Source organism: Phacochoerus africanus, chromosome 10 (genome assembly GCF_016906955.1).
Source record: "Phacochoerus africanus isolate WHEZ1 chromosome 10, ROS_Pafr_v1, whole genome shotgun sequence".
NCBI lineage: Eukaryota > Metazoa > Chordata > Mammalia > Artiodactyla > Suidae > Phacochoerus > Phacochoerus africanus.
The window spans coordinates 77,233,719-77,253,268 of NC_062553.1; the positions used below are offsets into that span (position 1 = coordinate 77,233,719).

Consider the following 19,550-nt stretch of genomic DNA (forward strand, 5'->3'; position numbering starts at 1 on the left):
CATTTAATATTTACACACATCAACAGTAGTGGCAGGTTACAAAGTGAGGCTTTGGAAAATCGGCTGCATTTGGCTAATTACAAGGCGCCATGGAGCATATGCCTGGCTCTGTGCTGTGAAACTGGAGACAGGAACTAATAAAGGCTCTATTTACCCACCACCAAGTGAGGCTGTCAAGTACAGAGAGTGTACCACATTTAGGAAAAGATTTGGGTTGCCTGGATGTCAGAGGCAGACAAATGTTTATGACAGTACTCAGCAGTAGCAGAAAGATTAGATGGCCTGAGGGCAGAAAGAAACTATATATACCCACAGAAGATCAGATGAATTGTAGCATTTGAAACCAAAGAGGGGAAAAAAACCAAACAAACCCTTCCCCTTCCCACTTCTCCTGCCCGACCAAAGAAGATGCAGTGCACCAAATAGCATAGGTTCAGAGGGAGGAGATGGAAGTGCTGGGGGTGCTGACAGCCAGGCTCAGATACAGATAGAGATGCTTGTGGATTCTGTCAACTTCCCCGCGTGTTTAAAGGAGGTGGGGTGAGTCCTGGCCTCTGTGAGGGAATCAGAGAACCAAAATAAAAGTTTCACTGGCGGGCGACGTGTGAGATGTATGTCAGGTGATAGAATCTCCCTGATATACCATTGCCTAGCGGGCGGGTGTTTACTTTTCAATTCTGTTTTTTGGGGTTTGTTTTTCTTTTGAGAAATCACTCACTGATTTTTCTGCTGGGGAAAAAAAATGGTATTTGTTCATTATAAAGAACTTAAGTAGCACAGAAAAATAGGAAGGTTTTCCAGTTCTGTCACCTCAAAATAACTCCCCCCAGTCCTGGGTGAACATCATCCCAGGCATCTCTGCACCCCCACACATGCGTCATAAAGATGGATGGATGGGTGGGTGGACAGGAGGTTAGAGATGCAAGGACTTTGGAAAAAAGAGGTTTTAGTATACTGTTTTTTTAGTTAGGTTTTTTTTTCCCACTGGCTTTTAATGTAGGCACAAAGTTGTATAACTGTCACTACCGTCTAATTTCAAAACATTTTCATCACCCCAAAAAACAAACCCTCCCCCGCTGGCAGTCTCTCCCCATTAATACCCTGCCCTAGGCAACTATGGTATCTGCTGTCTGTCTCTATGGGTTTGCCTGTTCTGGACATTTAATATAAATGGACTCAGAGTTCCCTTTGTGGCCCAGTGGTTAATAAACCCGACTAAGATCCATGAGGATGTGGGTTTGATCCCTGGTCTCACTCAGTGGGTTAAGGATCCCGAATTGCTGTGGCTGTGGTGTAGGTCGGCAGCTGCAGCTCTGATTTGACCTCTAGCCTGGGAACCTCCATATGCTGCGGGTGTGGCCCTAAAATAGCAAATATATATATATATATATATATGTATATATGTATATAAATGGACTCCTGCAATATGTGGCCTTTTGTGTGTGGCTTCTTTCATTTAGTATGGTGTTATCAAAGGCCATCTATGTTGTAACATGTGTCATTCTTTTTATGGCTAAAGAATATTCCATTGTGTGGACACAAACACAGTGTGTCTGCTGTTTATCAAGTAGACACTTGTGTTTTCCATTTTTGGCTTTTTTGAGTAATACTGCTATGAACATGTATGTACAGGGTTTTTGTGTGTGTGGGTGCATATGTTTTCAAATTTCCTGAGGCTATACCTATAGGAATGGAATTTCTTTTTTAAAATCTTTTTTTGTTGACATATAGTTGATTGACAATGTTGGATTAATTTCAGGTGTATAGCACAGTGATTCAGTTATACATGTATTCAGTTGTACAAATATTCTTTTCCAGATCATTTTCCTTTATAGGTCATTACCAAATATTGAGTAGAGTTCTCTGTGCTGTATGGTAGGTCCTTGTTGTTTATCTATTTTATGTATAGTAGTGTGTATATGTTAATCCTAAACTCCTAATTTATCCCTCCCCCCACCTTTCCCCTTTGGTATCCATAAGTTTGTTTTTCTGTGTGAGTCTGTTTCTATTTTGTAAATAAGTTCATTTGTATAATTTCATTAGATTCCACATATAAGTGATAATATTTGTCTTTCTATGACTCACCTCACTTAGTATGATAATTATTAGATCCATCCATGTTGCTACAAATGGCATTATTTCATTCTTTTTTATGACTGAGTAGTACTCCTCTATATATGTGTATATGTGTACATATGCATACACACACACACACACACACACATACACACAAACACACCATATCTTCTTTATCTGTTCCTCTGTTGATGGACATTTATGTTGCTTCCATGTCTTGGCTATTATAAATAGTGCTGCAGTGAACATTGGGGTGCAAGTATATTTTCAAGTTACGGTTTGCTCCAGATACATGCCTAGGAGTGGGATTGCTGGGTCATATAGTAGCTTTATTTTTAGCTTTTTAAGGGACCTCCATACTCTTTTCCATAGTGGCTGCACCAGTTTACATTCCTACCACCCTTTTCTCCACACCCTCTCCACCATTTATTGTTTGTAGACTTTTCCATGCTGGTCATTCTGACTGGTATGAAGTGATCTCTCATTGTAGTTTTGATTTCATTTGTCTAATAATTCGTGATGTCGAGCATCTTTTCATGTGCTTTTGGGCATCTACTATCTTCTTTGGAGAAGTGTCTGTTTAGATCTTGTGCCCATTTTTTGAGTGGGTTTTGTTTTGTTTTTTTTGATACTGAGCTGTCTGCATGTTTGGGAAATTAATCTCTTGTCACTAGAGTCCTTTGCACATATTTTGTCCCATTTCATAGGTTGTCTTTTTATTTATGGTTTCCTTTGCTGTGCGAAAGCTTCTAGGTTTAATTAGGTTCCATCTGCTTGTATTTGGTTTTGTTTCCATTACTCTAGGAGATGGATCCAAAATAAATTGCTGCAGTTTATGTCAGAGTGTCTTGCCTATGGTTTCCTCTAGTAGTTTTATAGTATTCAGTCTTACATTTAGCTTTTTAATCTATTTTGAGTTTATTTTTATACATAATGTTAGAAAACGTTCTAATTTCATTCTTTTACATGTTTTCCCAGCACCACTTATTGAAGAGACTGTCTTCTCTCCATTGTGTATTCTTGCCTTTTTCGTTGAAGACTAATGGCCATAAGTGTGTGGGTTTATTTCTGGGAATTCTGTGCTGTTCCATTGAGCTATATGTCTGTCTTTGTGCCAGTACCATACTGTTTTGGTGATCATAGCTTTGTAGTATAGTCTCAGGCCAGCGAGCCTGATTCCTCAAGCTCTGTTTTTCTTTCTCAAGATTGTTTTGGCTATTTGGGGTCTTTTGCGTTTCCATACAAATTTTAAAATTATTTTTTCTATTCTGTGAAAAATGTCATTGGTAATTTGATAGGGATTGCATTGAATCTGTAGATTACCTTGAGTAGTATAGCTATTTTGACAATATTGATTCTTCCAATCCAAGAACATGGTATCTTTCCATCTGTTTGTGTCACCTTCAGTTTTTTCATCAGCATCTTACAGTTTTTGAAGTACAAGGCTTTTGCCTCCTTAGGTAGGTTTATTCCTAGATATTTTATTCTCTTTGATGTTAAATGAGATTGTTTTCCTAATTTCCCTTTCTGACATTTCATTGTTAGCATATAGAAATGTAGCAGATTTTGCTGCATTCATTTTATATGCTTCAACTTTACTGAATTCATTGATGAACTCTTAACGTTTTTCTGGTAGCACCTTTAGGATTTTCTGTGTATAGTATCATGTCATCTGTAAACAGTGATTGTCTTATTTCTTCTTTTCCAATTTCGATCCCTTTTATTTCTCCTTCTCTGATTTCTGTGGCTAGGACTTCCAATACCATGTTGAATAAAAGGGGCAAGAGTAGACATTTTTCTCATGTTCCTAATCTTAAATGCTTTCAGCTTTCCACTATTGCATATGATGTTCATTGTGTGTGTGTCATATATGACCTTTATTATGTTGAGGTATGTTCCTTTTATGTCCACTTACTGGAGAGTTTTTAATCTCCAGTTTTTCTGCATATATTGAGATGATTGTATGGCTTTTATTCTTAATTTGTTAACTTGGTGCATCAGCATTGATTTATTTGCATCCCTGGGATAAATCCCACTTGATCATGGTGTGTGCTCCTTTTAATGGATTGTGGATTTGACTTGCTAGTATTGTGCTGAAGATTTTTACGTATGTGTTCATCGTGATATTGGCCTTTTATTTTTTTATAGTATCTTTGGTTTTGGTATGAGGGTGATGGTGGTTTCATAGAATGAGTTTGGAAGAGCTCTTTCCTCTGCAGTATTTTGGAGTAGTTTTGGAAGGATAGTTGTTAACTCTTCTCTAACAACTATCTCTAACTACCCATTTGGTAGAATTCACCTGTGAAGCTACCTAGTCCTGGACTTTTGTTTGTTGGGAATTTTTAAATCACATATTCAATTTCTGTACTTTTAATTGGGCTGTTCTTATCTTCTATTTCTTCCTGGTACAGTCTTCAGAGATTGTACCTTTCTAAGAATTTTTCTACTTCTTTTTGGTTGTCCATTTTATTAGCATACAGTTGCCTGTATTAGTCTCCTTTTATTTCTGTGTTGTCAGTTGTAGCATCGCCTTTTTCATTTCTAATTTTATTGATTTAGGCCCTCTCCCCCTCCCCCCCCTTTTTTTTTGTTAAACTCAATAAATTTCATTATATTTATAGTTGTACAACGATCATCATAACCCAATTTTACAGCATTTCAATCCCTCCCCCCACAGCCTGTCTCCTTTGGTAACATAAGTTTTTCAAAGTCTGTGAGTCAGTATCTGTTCTTGAAAGAAGTTCATTGTATCCTTTTTTTAGATTCCATGTATTAGTGATAGCATATGATGTTTATATCTCCCTGTCTAACTTCATCGAGCATGATAATTTCTGGGTTCATCCATGTTGCTGCAAATGCCATTATTTCATTCCTTTTTATGGCTGAGTAATACTCCATTATGTATATGTACCACATCTTCTTTATCCACTCCTCTAATGATGGACATTTTGGTTGTTCCATGTATTGACTATTGTTTATCATGCTGCAGTGAACATTGGGGTACATGTATCTTTTTGAATCATGGTTTTCTCTGGATAGATGCCCAGGAGTGATTGCTGGATCAAATGGTGATTCTATTTTTAGTTTTTTTGAAGTATCTCTGTACTGTTTTCCCTAAGGGTTGTACCAATTTACATTCCCACCACGAGTGTAAGAGGGTTCCCTTTTCTCCACTTCCTCTCTAGCATTTATTATTTGTAGACTTTTGATGATGGCCATTCTGGCTGGTGCAAGGTGGTACCTCATTGTAGTTTGGATTTGCAATACTCTAATAATTGGTGATGTTGAACATCTTCTCAGGTATGTCTTCTTTGGAGAATTTTCCATTTAGATCTTCTGCCCATTTTTTGTTAGGGTTGTTTATTTTGGGGGGATTGAGCTGCAGGAGGTGTTTACATATTTTGGAGATTAATCCCTTGTCAATTGCTTCATTTGCAGATATTTTCTCCCATTCCATAGGTTGTCTTTTTGTTTTGTTTAGGATTTCCTTTGCTGTGTAAAAACTTTAATCAGGTCCCATTTGTTTGTTTTTGTTTTTATTGTCATTACTCTAGGAGGTGTAAGTCTTAAGGGTTTATCAATTTTGTTGGTCTTTCCAAAGAACCAGCTTTTAGTTTCATTGATCTTTTCTGTGGTTTTCTTCATTTCTATTTCATTTATTTCTGTTCTGGTCTTTATGGTTTCTTTCCTTCTGCTAACTTTGAGTTTTGTGTGTGCTTCTTTCTAGTTGCTTTAGTTGTAGACTTAATTCTTGTTTCCTGAGGTAGGCTTGTATTGCTATAAACTTCCCTCTTAGAACTGCTTTTACTGCATCCCATAAGTTTTGGATTATTATGTCTTTGTTGTCATTTGCTTCTGGAGATTAACTCCCTCTTTGACTTCTTAAGTGATTCATTGGTTGTTTAGTGGCATGTTGTTTAGTTTCTACATGTTTGTGTTTTTTGCTATTTTTTTCTTGTTGATTTCCAGTTGTATAGCATTGTGGTTGAACAAGATGCTTGATATTATTTCAATTTTCTTAAAATTATCAAGTCTTGATTTGTGGCCTAGAATGTGATCTATGCTAGAGAATTTTCCATGTGCACTTGAGAAGAATGTGTATTCTGTTGCTTTTGGATGGAATGTTCTATATATATCTACTAAGTCCATCTGGTCTAATGCATCATTTTAGGCCTGAGTGTCCTTTTTGATTTTTCTGTCTGGATTATCTGTTTGTTGCTGTAAATGGAATATTAAAGTCCCCAGCTAATATGGGTTATTGACAATTTCTCCTTTAAAGGTTGTTAGCAGTTGCCTTATATACTGAAGTGATCCTATGTTGGGTGCATATATATTTAGAGTTGTTATATCTTCTTCTTGGATTGATCCTTTGACCATTATGTATTCTCCTTCTTTGTCTCTTATAATATTCTTTATTTTAAGGTCTATTTTATCTGATAAGAGAATTGCTACTCCAGCTTTATTATTATTATTATTATTTGTTTACATGGATCATATTCTTCCATCCTCTCACTTTCAATTTGTATGTGTCCCTAGAACTTAAGTGGGTCTCTTGAAGACAGCATATATATATGGGTCTTGTTTTGTATCCATTAAGCCACTCTTTGTCTTTTGGTTGGGGCATTTAGTCCATTTATATTTAAGGTAATTATTGATATGTATGTTCTTACTGCCATTTTATTAACTGTTGTGGATTTGTTTTTGTTGGTCTTTTTTCTTCCTTTCTTCTCTTGTTCTCTTGTGGTTTGATGACTATTTTTAGTGTTGTATTTTCTTATTTGTGTGTGTATCTATTGGAGACTTTTGGTTTGCAGTTACCCTGAAGTTTGGATAAAGGAGTCTGTATATACAAGATTGTTTTAAGTTGTTGGTCTCTTAATTGTGAATGCATCGCCAGTGTCCTGCATTTGAACCCCTCTCTTCTCATGATTTCTGGTTTTGGTAGCATATTTGTGTGTGGATGATTTCCTACCTTTACTATATGTATGCTTTTACTGGTGAGCCTTGTCATTTGTAATATTTTTGTTTCTAGTTATGGCCTTTTTTTTTCCGTCTAGAGAAGTTCCTTTAGTATCTGTTGTAAAGCTGGTTTAGTAGTGCTGAATTCTCTTAGCTTTTGCTTGTCTGTAAAGTTTTTGATTTCTTCTTCAAATCTGAATGAGAGCCTTGCTGGATAGAGTAACCCTGGTGGAGTTTTTTCCTTTCATCACTCTAAGTATATCATGTGCCATTCCCTTCTGGCCTGCAGAGTTTCTGATGAAAGATCTGCTGATAATCTTATCAGGGTTCCTTTGTATATTATTTGTTTATTTTCCCTAGCTGCCTTCAATATTTTCTCTTCATTTTTAATTTTGGTCAGTTTGATTAATATGAGTCTCAGGGTGTTCCTTCTTGGGTTTATTTTATATGTACTCCATTGTGTTTCCTGGATTTGAGTGAGTGATTCCTTTCCCATGTTAGATAAGTTTTTGGCTATTATATCCTCAAATATTTTCTCTGGCCCTTTCTCTCTCTTCTGGCACCCCTGTATTACGGATATTAGTATGTTTAATGTTGTCCCAGATTTCTCTTAGACTGTCTGTCTTCATTTCTTTTCAGTCTTTTTTCTGTTCTGCATCAGTGATTTCCACTAGTCTGTCCTCTATCTCACTTATTCGTTCTTTTGCCTCCTGTATTCTGATGTTGGTTGCTTCTAGTGAATTTTTTATTTCAGTTACTGTATTTTGCACCTCTTCTTGCTTAATCCTTAAATCTTCTATTTCTTAGCTCATTGTCTCTTGTAATTTATCAGTCTTTGGCTCCAGTTTATTTCTAAGATCTTGAATCGTCTTTACTATCATCAGTCTAAAGTCTTTTTCATTGGTAATCTCCAGATCACTTAGCTGTTTTTCTTTCTTTTTTTTTTTTTTCTTGTTTCCTTATCCAAATCATAATTCTCTGCCTTTTCAGTTTGTATAGATTTTTGGTGTGATCTCCTTATTGGAGATGTCTTCTGATGCTGCCCCCCTTGTGGGCTTGCTGCAGGCCTCCTGAGGGGAGGGACTGGTGCCTGCCCACTGGTAGGTGGAGCTGATTCTTATCCCTCTGGTGGGTGGGCCTTTGTCTCTGGGCAAGACTAGAAGTGAATGTGTGCCAGGGAGGGGTCTTTAGGCAGCCATTTGCTGATGTTCCCACCTGGATTATTGTTTTGCCTGGAGTTTCTCAGCCCTAATGGGTGGTGCCAGATTTTTGCAAAATGGCCACCTCTATAGGAGTACACGCTGATGATTATTCCTGAGACCTTTGTCTCCAATGTCCTTCCCCCACAACAAGCCACAGTCACCACTTGTTTTCCCAGGACATCCTCGAAGAACTGCAGGCAGGCATGACCCAGATTCCTCTGGAGTCTCTGCTTTGCCCTGGGACCCAGTGGACATGAAAGCCTGTGTGTGCCTTTCAAGAATGCAGTCTCCATTTCCTCTAGTCCCTTGAAGCTCCTTCACACAAGCCCCATTGGCCCTTAATGCCAAATGCTCTGGAGGCTCTTTCTCCCAATTCCAGATCCCCAGGCATGGAGACCTGACATGGGACTCAGAACTCTCCCATAGGTGAATTTCTGTGATACAGTTACCCTCCAGCCTGTGGGCTGCCTACCCAGCAGGCATGGGGTTGCTCATATTGCATAAGCACCCCTTCTGCCATCTTGATGTGGCCTCCTCTTTGTCTTCTGGAGTAGGATATCTTGACATTTTGTAGTCTATTTGGTTGAAGGTCATTCAGCAGTTGGTTTTAGTTTTCTTGCTTTAATGCAAGACAGTGAGCTGCAGTCCTTCTACTCCACCATCTTCCCCCCGCCCCATTTTAAGTTGGTGAGTCTCACTAAAGATTTATCAATTTTGTTTATTTTTTCAGAGAATTAGCTTTTAGTTTCATTAGTCTTTTCTCTTTTTTTTAAATCTCTTTCATTTATTTCTGCTTTGATCTTTATGATTTCTTTCTTTCTACTGTCTTTGAGGGTTTTTGGTTCTTCCTTCTCTAGTTGCTTTTAGGTTTTTTATTTGAGATTTTTGTTTCCTGAGGTAGGATTCTATTGCTATAAACTTGCCTCTTAGAACTGCTTTTGCTGCATCCTATAAGTTTTGGATCATCATGCTTTCATTTTCAGTTGTCTCTATGTATATATTGATTTCCTCTTTGATTTTTTCAGTGATTCATTGGTTGTTTGGTAGCATATTGTTTAGTCTTCCCTTGTTTGTGTTTTTTGCATTTTTTTTCCTTATAGCTAATTTCTAATTTCATAGCATAGTGTTATGGTTGGAAAAGATGCCTGATATGATTTCATTTTCCTTAAGTGTATCAAGTCTTGGTTTGTGGTCCAACATGGGATAAATATCCTAGAAAATATTCCATGTGCACTTGAGAAGAATGTACATTTTGCTGCTTTCAGATGGAATGCTGTGTAGATTCACTTAAGTCCATCTGGTCTACTGTATCATTTAAGGCCTGTATTTCCTTATTGATTTTCTGTCTGGATGATCTGTCCATTAATGTAAGCATGGTGTTAAAGTCCCCTACTATTAGTGTGTTACTGTCAGTTTCTACTTTTATATCTGTTAACATTTGCCTTATATATTGAGGTGTTCCCTCTATTGAGTGCATATATATTTACAATTGTTACGTCGTCTTCTTGGATTGATCCCTTGATCATTATGTAATGTCCTTCTTTGCCTCTTGTAACAGTCTTTATTTGAAAGTCTGTTTTGTCTGATACAAGTATTGCCGCTTTGGCCTTTTTTTTTTTTTTTTTTTTTTACTTCTATTTGCATGGAATACTTTGTTTTCCATCCTCTCACTTTAAATCTTTTACGTGTCTCTAGATTTGAAGTGGGTCTCTTGTAAATAGCATATGTACGAGTCTTGTTTTGTATCCATTTGTCTAGTCTATATCCTTTGCTTGGCGTATTTACATTTAAAGTAATTATCAGTGTATATGTTCTTTTTGTCATTTTATTAATTGTTTTGGATTTGTTTTTCTAGGTCTTTATTCTTCCCTTCCTCTTTTGTTGTCTACTCTTGTGGTTTGATGACAGTCTTTATTGTTATTTTGGCTTCCTTCTTCTTTTTTGTGTGTATATATTATAGGTTTTTGGTTTGTGGTTACCATGAGGTTTTGATATACCAGTCTGTATAAATATATGATTGCTTTAAGTTGCTGATCTCTTAATTTTAAATAGATTTCAGATATCCTGCATTTGTACTCTTCTCTTATGATTATTGGTTGGTAATATATTTGTATGTGGATGATTTCATATCTTTATTGTATGTCTGCCTTTACCAGTGAGCTTTCCCATTTTGTAATTTTCTTGTTTCTAGTTGTGGCCTTCTCTTTTCCTCCTAGAAAAGATCCTTTAGTATTTGTTGTAAAACTAGTTTGGTGGTGCTGAATTCTTTTAGCTTTTGCTTGTCTGTAAAGCTTTTGATTTCTCTGTCAAATATGAATGATATCCTTGCTATATAGATTATTCTTGGTTGTTGGTTTTTTTCCCTTTCATCACTTTCAGATGGTGCCACTGCCTTTTGGCCTGTGCACTTCCTGCTGAAAAATCAGATGATAACCTTGTGGAGATTGCCTTGTATGTTATTTATTGCTTCTTCCCTTGTTGATTTCAATATTTTTTTCTTTGCCTTTAATTTTTGTCAATTTGATTATTGTGTGTCTTGGAATGTTTCTGCTTGGGTTAATCCTGCCTGAGACTCTTTGAGATTCTTGGACTTGGGTGACTGGCCTTTTTTTTTTTTTTTTTTGCTTTTTAGGGCTGCACCCACAGCATATGGAAGTTCCCAGGCTAGGGGAATTGAAGCTACAGGGGTTGAATTGGAGCTACAGCTGCTGGCCTACACCACAGCCACAGCAACGCAGCATCCAAGCTGTGTCTGCAACCTACACCACAGCTCACGGCAGCACTAGATCCCCAATCCACTGAGCAAGGCCAGGAGTCAGCCCACATCGTCATGGATCCTAGTTGGGTTCCTTACCAGTAAGCTGAGCCACAGTGGGAACTCCCTCTCAGGGTCTTTCTTCTCCTTCAGGGACCCCTATAACACGAATGTTGGTGTATTTAATGTTGCCTGAGAGGTCTCTTAAACTGTTCTCACTTCTTTTCATTGTTTTTTCTTTATTCTGTTCCATGGCAGTGATTCCCCCATTCTGTCTTCCAGCTCACTATTATTCTGCCTCATTTATATTGGTATTGATTCCTTCTAGTGTATTTTTCATTCCAGTTATTTTACTCTTCAACTCTGTTCTTTATATCTTCTAATTTGTTAATTATTACTCTGGAGTCCTTCTCTGGTAAATTCCTGTCTCCATGTCACTTAGTTATTGTCCTACAGTTTTATCTTGCTCCTTTGCTCGGAGCATATTCCTTTACCATCTCATTTTGTCTAAAGTTCTTTTTTGTGGACTCTTCCACTGGCTGCCAGATTGCAGTAATCTTGTTCCTGGTGTCTTCCCCCTGGTAGGTGAGGCTGGTCTAGAGGCATGTGCAGGCTTCCTGGTGGGAAGGGCCAGTGCCTGCCCATTGGTGGGTGGAACTGGGACTTGACCCTCTGGTGGCCAGGGCCGTGTCAAGTGGTGTGTCCAGAAGTAGCTCAGGAAGTCTTTAAGGCAGCCTGTCTGCTGATGGGTGGAGCTGTGTTCCCACACTGTTGGTTGTTTGGCTTGAGGCATCTCAGCCATATAGGCTGCAGGCTGTTGGGTGGGGGCAGGTCTTGGTACTAATGACCCAAGAAAGAGGTTTGCCCTTCCTGAGAATTCACATGGCTGAACACTCCTCACAATTTCCGCCACCAGTGTCCCAATTCCCAGGGATAGACATAGCCACTCCTTTCAACCCTACCCCTCAGGAGACCCTCCAAGACCAGTCTGGGGAGGTTTGGCCCAGACTCCTATGAAGTTGCTGCCTTTGCCTTGGGTTCTAGTTGCTGTACACTCTCCCAGAGTAGAGTCTCTGTTTCCCGTAGTCCTGTGGAATGCCTGCATTTAAGCCCTGCTGGTCTTTAAAGCCAAACTCTTTTGAGACTCCTTCCCCCGGTGCTAGGCTTCCTGGCTTAGGAGTCTGACGTCGGACTTAAAACCCTCACTCCTGTGGAGGAACTTTTGTGATACAATTATTCTCCAGTTAGTGGACCAGCCACCAGGGGGCATCCCTCCTCCTGTCCTCTTGTGGTTTCTTCCTTCTACACTTGGATGTAGACTATCTTTAGGGGGAGTTCTCATCCTTTTAAGCAATGATTGTTCTGCATTTAGTTGTGTTTTTGATGTGCTCATGAGAGGAGGTGGTGAGCTCAAAGTCCGACTAGGAATGGAATTTCTGGGTCATGTGGTAATTGTATGTTAAACACTTTGAGGACCTGCCAGAGTGTTTTCCAGATGGTCTTCCCTATTGTACGGTCCCATCAGCAGTCTGTTCCAGTCTCTCCACATCCATGCCAAAACTTTTTTTTTTTTTTTTTTGGTCTTTTTAGGGCCATACCCATAGCATATGGAAGTTCCCAGGCTAGGGGTGGAATCAGAACTACAGCTGCTGGCCTACACAACTATAGCAATGCCAGATCTGAGCCGTGTCTGCAACCTACACCGCAGCTCGTGGCAACACTGGATCCTTAACCCACTGAGCCAGGCCAGGGATTGAACCTGCGTCCTCATGGATGCTAGTCAGATTTGGTTCCACTGAGCCATGACGGGAACTCCTATTGTTCTTTTTGATGATAGTCATCTTATTAGATATAAAGCAATAGCTCATGGTGGATTTGATTTGTTTCCCTAATGAGTAATTACATTGAACATCTTTTTGTGTCTTATTTTTCTAATGTACCTTACAGTGTGTTATATTTGACAGTGAAAAAAATGTGTTACAGTTAATTTTTACTGATTTAACAAACGAATCCAAGTAGGCCTTAGATTTCAGAACCCCTGTGAGTCAGAGAGTGCTGCAGCAGCATAGAAGGATTCTGCTTCCACTGGTTACTGGTGTTTGCTCTGACAGAACTGGAAGAGGTTCCACTATTGATGGGTAACCAGGGGATGAGGAAGAAAGCTGACTGAGAGTGACTCCGAAAGGTGACAGATATGCAGGAGGGGTCTTCCTGCCCTGTGAACACTCTGAACTCCAAAGACCCTCCCACCGTATGTGTAAAGTATGGTTAAGCTGTCTCTGTCCAGCTGTCTCTCCCTTAAATCACCCCCCATTATTTCAGCCCTTAAACATTTCTCTGCACATTGCTCCAGGTGTCCCAGCAGTGCTTCTGAGATTCACAAGCCTCGGTGCCTCAGCTCCTCAGGACCTGGGGAGTTAAGAGGTTGTTGCCACGAAGCAGTGCTGTCTCTCAGAAACAGAAACTCACAGACTATTTATCATCATGAGCAACCTCTTGGTTAACCGTAGGCAGAAGCATATGGGCTCCTGTGACAGAAGCTGGTTCTCTCTAGTGAAGTAGACAACAGCCACATCTCCCCTCCCTGAGGATAGGGCCCACCAGACTCCTGGCTACTGCAGTCACACCTCACCTGCAGCCAGCTTCCCAGGATCCCGAGCCTCCAGTGACTCAGAGGCCCTGGGCAGCCCCATGGAAAGTCAGGCGAGATGCGCATTTCCTTTGGGTGAGTCTCCTGCGTCCTGAGGATTGTCCAGTGAATGGGACTAGACTGCCCTGGGATTCTGCAGAGATAGAAATTGAATTTTCACATGCAAATGTGCCACTTGAGCAATTTTCCTCTTCTCTGCCTTGGAGTCTGCTTTAAATAGAAATCACCAAAAACCTTTTAATGTAGAAAATACTGTGTCATGCAGTAAAGCTGTAATAGATAATTGGGTATCTTTTTCTTCCTTTTAGTGCTTTGATCCTTTGCACATTTTACTGCACCCTGCTTCTCTTTGGGGCCTGGATTGATGCCTGTGCCTTTCTAGAAGAGTGACCTTTCTTGATCCTTGCCTTTTACCAGAGGGGACCTCCTCTCTGTGACTCGCACCACTCGCTCCCTGCCCTCTCTGGGACAGGCCAGTGGCCTGTGTACTTTCCTCTCACCCTTCCTTCCACATCCTTTAAAAGTAGCTCTAGCTGGGAATTTCCCTGCTGGTGCAGCAGGCGAAGGACCCGGCGTTGTCACTGCTCTGGCTCTGATGACTGCTGTAGTGTGGGTTCGATCCCTGGCCTGGGAACTTTTGCATGCCACTGATGCAGCCAAAACAAAAAACAAAAAACACCAGCTAGAGAAACAGTTGGGTAGTAGTTGCAGGTTGGGTAGTAGGTAGTAGTTAGACCGTGTGCATTCAGCGCCCTGGAACTGAAGGCTGTTTCTGCTCCCACGTGTCAGAGGTCTCCAGCTTGCATTACCCCTACTACCCTTGGCGGCCACTTATTAACGTCAATGACCAACGCTATCCCAGGAAGTCCTCGTTACATTTGCTTTTCTTGGGTGAGCTGCACACCTGACCAGAAACAATTGCACTTTCATAGCACTTCCTGGATTGGTGACTAAACACAGACAGAAGCTGAGGATTTATGTTGCAGCACAAGGCTGGTGACCACAGAGCTGTTATGTTGGCAGCAAGATGGCCAGAGGAGCCCTGCAGAGTCTGGCCTGGAGGCGGCCAGCCCCCTTCAGGGGCCCCCACATTGCTGGGCTCCAGTCAGGGCTGCACAGTCTGTGTCTTAAATAGGAATGAGCAGGAGATTAGCTGCTGGATTCCACTGTATCAGTCCGGTGGGGCTCGGGTGGGGCTGACACTGCTTGGCTGACTTGAGAACATTCTAGCGTCCGGGCGTTTGTTCCGGGAGGCCATTGGGTCTGCTTCCCTAGTGTCACTCCTTGGCACCCACTCCCCACCCCCAGCCCAGGGCTCAGCCAGCTTGTCTGCACTTAAAGCATCTGTCCCAGCATTGTCCTGCTTTTCCTGCTGAACAGTGTGGCTTGGCCATGATCCCTGAGCTGCCTCATCTCACCTCTGTCCAGCCAGTGTTGGGGCAGCTGTACTGGGTACCAGGTCAAGGCTGACCCCTGGGCAGCCGTACAGGTCAGCTCCGCGCTGTGGGCCACAGAGGCTGCAGGGGCTAGGACTGCCAGGCCTGCCAGCTCCCGGGCCAGGGCCACAGGCAGCATCCACATCCTCCAGACTTTCCACTGCTTTCCTGAAAAGGGTTGATGCAGAGATTCTTATAAGCAAGTCCTTGCACGTGATTTCTTTTATGGGCCAGGGATCAAATCTCTCTTGAGATCTTCATTCTCACTTCCTGAGTAGTGGACCTTTTCAACTAGGAACTTTTTAAAAAGGAACTCTGCAAATGAATAAAATAACATGGGTCAAAGTCTAAATACCTACCAGTAGGGAGTCATTTCATTGACTTATGATAAACACATTTGCTGGATATTAGGCTTTTTCCCTAATATAAGAAAGGATTTCTATGATAAGTGAAACAGAAGCAGGTGAGAAACTGTGTATGTACTGTAGTCACAGCTGTGTCACAAAACAGAAAAGGGAAAACACCAGAATACTAATAACATTGATTATCTTGAAGGAATGGGGGTCAGGTGAGTTCTCTTAATCTTTTCTATATTTCCTTATTTTCTACAGTGAACATGTGGTAATTTTTACAGTTAGAAAATAGCATTTTGAAATTCTAAGTCTTTTTTTTTTTTTTTTTTGGTCTTTTAGGGATGCACTGGTGGCATATGGAGGTTTCCAGGCTAAGGGTCGAATCGGAGCTGTAGCTGCTGGCCTACACCACAGCCACAGCAACACAGGATCCGCATCTGCGGACTATACCACAGCTCATGGCAACACCAGATCCTTAACCCACTGAGCAAGGCCAGGGATCCAACCCACATCCTCATGGATGCTAGTCAGGTTTGTTAACCACTGAGACACAATGGGAACTCCTGAAATTCTAAGTCTTAATTCAAGAGAAATAAATATATCAGGGAAAGGGGGTGAGAAACCCTTCAGACTTGCTTGTGGTGGCTCGAGTCTAATCCGCATAGTAGGTTGTGCTGTCCTCCACTTCCTGTGCTGCTGACATGCCATCAGTAAGTCTCTTGAGAGCAGGGGAAGCTCTTAGCTGCTTACATTCCTCTCTCCTCAGTGTATTATTCGTGGTCAGCTGAATAAACAAAGAATTGAGCTGGAGCCACGTATGTTGGGTGCTTTCCTAAGAGCAAGGACCGGTCTCCTTGTGGACTGGGGCTGTGCGTTGGTAGTGGGAGGAGAGCTTCCGGAAGGACTCACCAGACACTCCTGGGTCACGGTCACTGTGGGCGTCTGACTGCCGAGCTGAGAGCACACAGCCTGTCTTCTCAGGCCCAGTGGCTCCTGGCTGGCCCATCCTCCAGGGAAAGGTCACAGTGCTGAGTCCTGACCCCTGACCGCTGGGTGAGCTGGAGAGCAAGCCCCAAGGGGGCGACCGGGGTCCCCTCCCCTCCGAGCTCACACCAGAGAAATGGGGAATGTGGAATACTGCCCAGGAACCCCCTTCTTTTAAAATATCTGCCTTTTCCCCACCTTTAGTAGGTTTGGGATTAGTTAGCATTTTTAAGTAGAAAAATACCCTTGCTATTAACTGCTAATTATCTTAGCCACATTTGGGTCCAGCTCTGCCTACAGGCGGTGGATTTCAATTTATGCTTTTAGTTACTTTGCATTTTGTATCTTCATTCGGGGTCATGACCTTGCCCCCCTAAAATCACGTTTTCCAGCTGGCTGAGTTTTCATGACAGTCTAAGTGCAGCCTGTGTGGCCCCATCCTTCACTAAAATGTCACCTCCATTAATTAATTCAGTGGAACTCCTGTCGGCAGGGGCCCTGTGAGTAATCATCTCTCAACTGCCGCCCCACCCTACTGTGTTGAGTGGGGAGGACCCGTCTCCACTGGTGCAGGTCTCGCACTGATTTGAGGGTGCAGCTCAGCGCTGGAGGCTACAGATGTGACAGCATACTGCCCTCTCCCCTGCTCTGGCCCTGCAGGTGTTTGAGGAACTGTGGAGGAGCGAAGGCAAGACCCCAACGCAGATCGTTGCGGAAAAGAAGCTTGAACTGATGCAGGACCCGGAGGAGCTGGAGCAGCTCTGCCGTGCCACGCTGGAGGCGCATCCTGGAGTGGTACTTGCACTAGGGGGCAGGGCTTCATGCTCAGCAGGGCAGGGCAGCCCTCCTGCAGGTGGGGGCCCGGGGTCAAGGCCTCCCCTTGCAGCCCAGAGGCACTTCCTAATGACGGTTGGCCCCGTCTCATCAGTAATCCCAGAATTATTTTTGTCAGATTTTAGCTAAAGTCAAGAGATGAAATTAGGTGAATGTTGGAAAAATATGGCTTTTCCTAGAAGGGAAAGCCACCCTCAGAGTTTAATCTTCATGGAACTTTGGCTTCCCAGGTCTGTTGCTCTCTTCCAGGGTTGCAAGGTCTGCTTTATAGGAGGCGCTCTCTATGGCAAAGCAGCAGGCAGGGGTACACAGGGGGAAAAAGATAAGGACACACTTCAGTTCTGTGCCTTTGAGATCTGGGAAGAAAGGCAAAAAGGAAAATTATTTGTAAATTATGGAGAAAATCCTTGACAGGAACATGGCTGGCAATCAAGTCATTTTGTGTTCCGAGCATAGAACCAAATAGAAAAGCCCAAATGAGGAGCATCGCTTCCTTCCCAAGTCTAATCATATCGTCCAGAGATATTTTTCAGAGGGGAAGGAAATTGCTGGCATCCTTTCAGAATGATACCACCCACCCATCAGCTTGCGGGGACACTAACAGCCCTGTAAAGAGCTCTCGATAAGGAAAATGAGCTTGCACCGGTCCCGGCGATCTCCATCTTCCTGCCTCATCTGCAGTGACTGATAAAGACACACGTAGTTCCTGGCTCGCTCTGCGGCACTGAGCACAGACACTCGCATGCGCTTCTGTGGATCAGGACACTGGGCCGGTGGCTGTTTGACAGGCACCAGAGCCCCTGCCCCAGCCAGGCCAGCCTGTCCACCAGCACCCCCACCCGGCCCCTCAGGGAGAGTTGGCATCTTGTGGATTTGTCTTCCAACAAGCTTCTTGGCAAGGGAAGGGGATGGGGGCCACTGGAGGGTCGGGGGCCTCACTCACGGGCCCCGAGGAGTGCATCCAGGTCCTCAGCCATGACAGGTCACAGTCCTCCTTGGTCCCCTTTAGTTAGGAGGCAGGGTAGCAAACATCTGCTTTGCCAAGAGCCCAGAAACCTCCTCAGAAGTCCACCCCCTCCCCTTTTTTCCTTTTCTTATTTTTTATCTAATACGGAAAACAAACAGTTTGGTTCACTGAACATAAAATTGATTTAGAATCTTTAGGTGAGTCTCTTTTCTCTGAAATTTCTGTCTCCAAAGGTGATGGATCTGAAGAAGGGAAACCCCAGAGCAATCAACAAGCTGATTGGACTGGTCCGAAAAACGACTCTCGGCCGAGCAGATCCAGCTGTGATCAAGGAGGTGCTAGAGAGGCAGCTGTCATCATGACGGTCCCGGGTCCCCTCCTCGGCCAAGCCAGGGCCTGCAAGCTGACGTCCCAGCCCAGCCGGACAGCCCTGCCCAAGCTGCACCATGACGTTCTGGCTCCACGAAGACCAGGCTTCGCCCTGTCGCTTCACTGGCGTCACACGGCTCCCTAAGATGCAGAACAGCTTGTTCCAGTGCTGCGATCAGGCAGATGTACTGTTTCAAATTCTGTCACATCCTAAGGAAACGTTTCCTTCGGTAGGTCTCTCAACAAATATTTTGAAGCCCACCCTAAGGGCCGGGTGTTCTAGGTGCCGGAGTTTAGCAGTAACAAGAGAGACCGGGATCTGGATGCAGAATCGGGTTTGGGGACCTCTCAGGACATTCATCTCCGTACCAGGAACTAGTTGTAGTTACCCATCCACCAAGTAAAAGGAATGTTGCCCATTTGACTCCCCAGGGAGCCCAGGAGGCAGAGGGTATGAGAAGTGATTTGGGGGACGTTGCGGGGCGGGGGGGGGGGGGAAAGACAACAGACATTTTCAAATAAATTTAATGAATAAAATATATGCTGAAGTATCACATAAAAAGTAAACTTACACTTCAGAGATTGTGCAGTTGATACCCCCCCCCCAGAGAAAAGCTGTAACATTGAACTGATTTGTTTTGTCTGCAAAGAATAAGATGGTAAACTAGTAAATCAAAAAGTTGACCTTTATCAGTAGCGGTGCCGCAGTTAACAGTGTGTCTGTGGCAGCCAGGTCGCCCTCACCCCTGTTCTCATGACAATAATACTATTTGTGTGTTGCAGTGGGGTGCCCCTTTGTTGCTGTGTGCCTTTGTCACCTCTGTCTCACAGGCTCAAAGACCAGTTTTGCCAAAGCACATGTCAAACAAATGGTGACACAAGAGAACAGTCTTTGGAGGCCCTGATTTTGCACTGAACTCTGGTGTAAGAAGAGGGCAAACATGTGGGTCGTAAATGGTCCTGCA

The 19,550-nt window shown here is 42.5% G+C and overlaps 1 protein-coding gene across 2 annotated transcripts in view; it reads left to right on the plus strand.

The window, feature by feature from the left end:
- Positions 1 to 19,147, plus strand: part of GATB (glutamyl-tRNA amidotransferase subunit B) — an 83,907-nt gene extending 64,760 nt beyond the window's left edge. For both annotated transcript variants that reach the window (XM_047798471.1, XM_047798470.1), the window contains 2 exons: positions 17,076 to 17,210; positions 18,450 to 19,147. In XM_047798471.1, coding sequence (XP_047654427.1) covers positions 17,076 to 17,210; positions 18,450 to 18,578 — 264 coding nt within the window. In that variant the 3' untranslated portion in view covers positions 18,579 to 19,147. The remainder of the gene's footprint in view (positions 1 to 17,075; positions 17,211 to 18,449) is intronic.
- Positions 19,148 to 19,550: the final 403 nt, after the last annotated feature.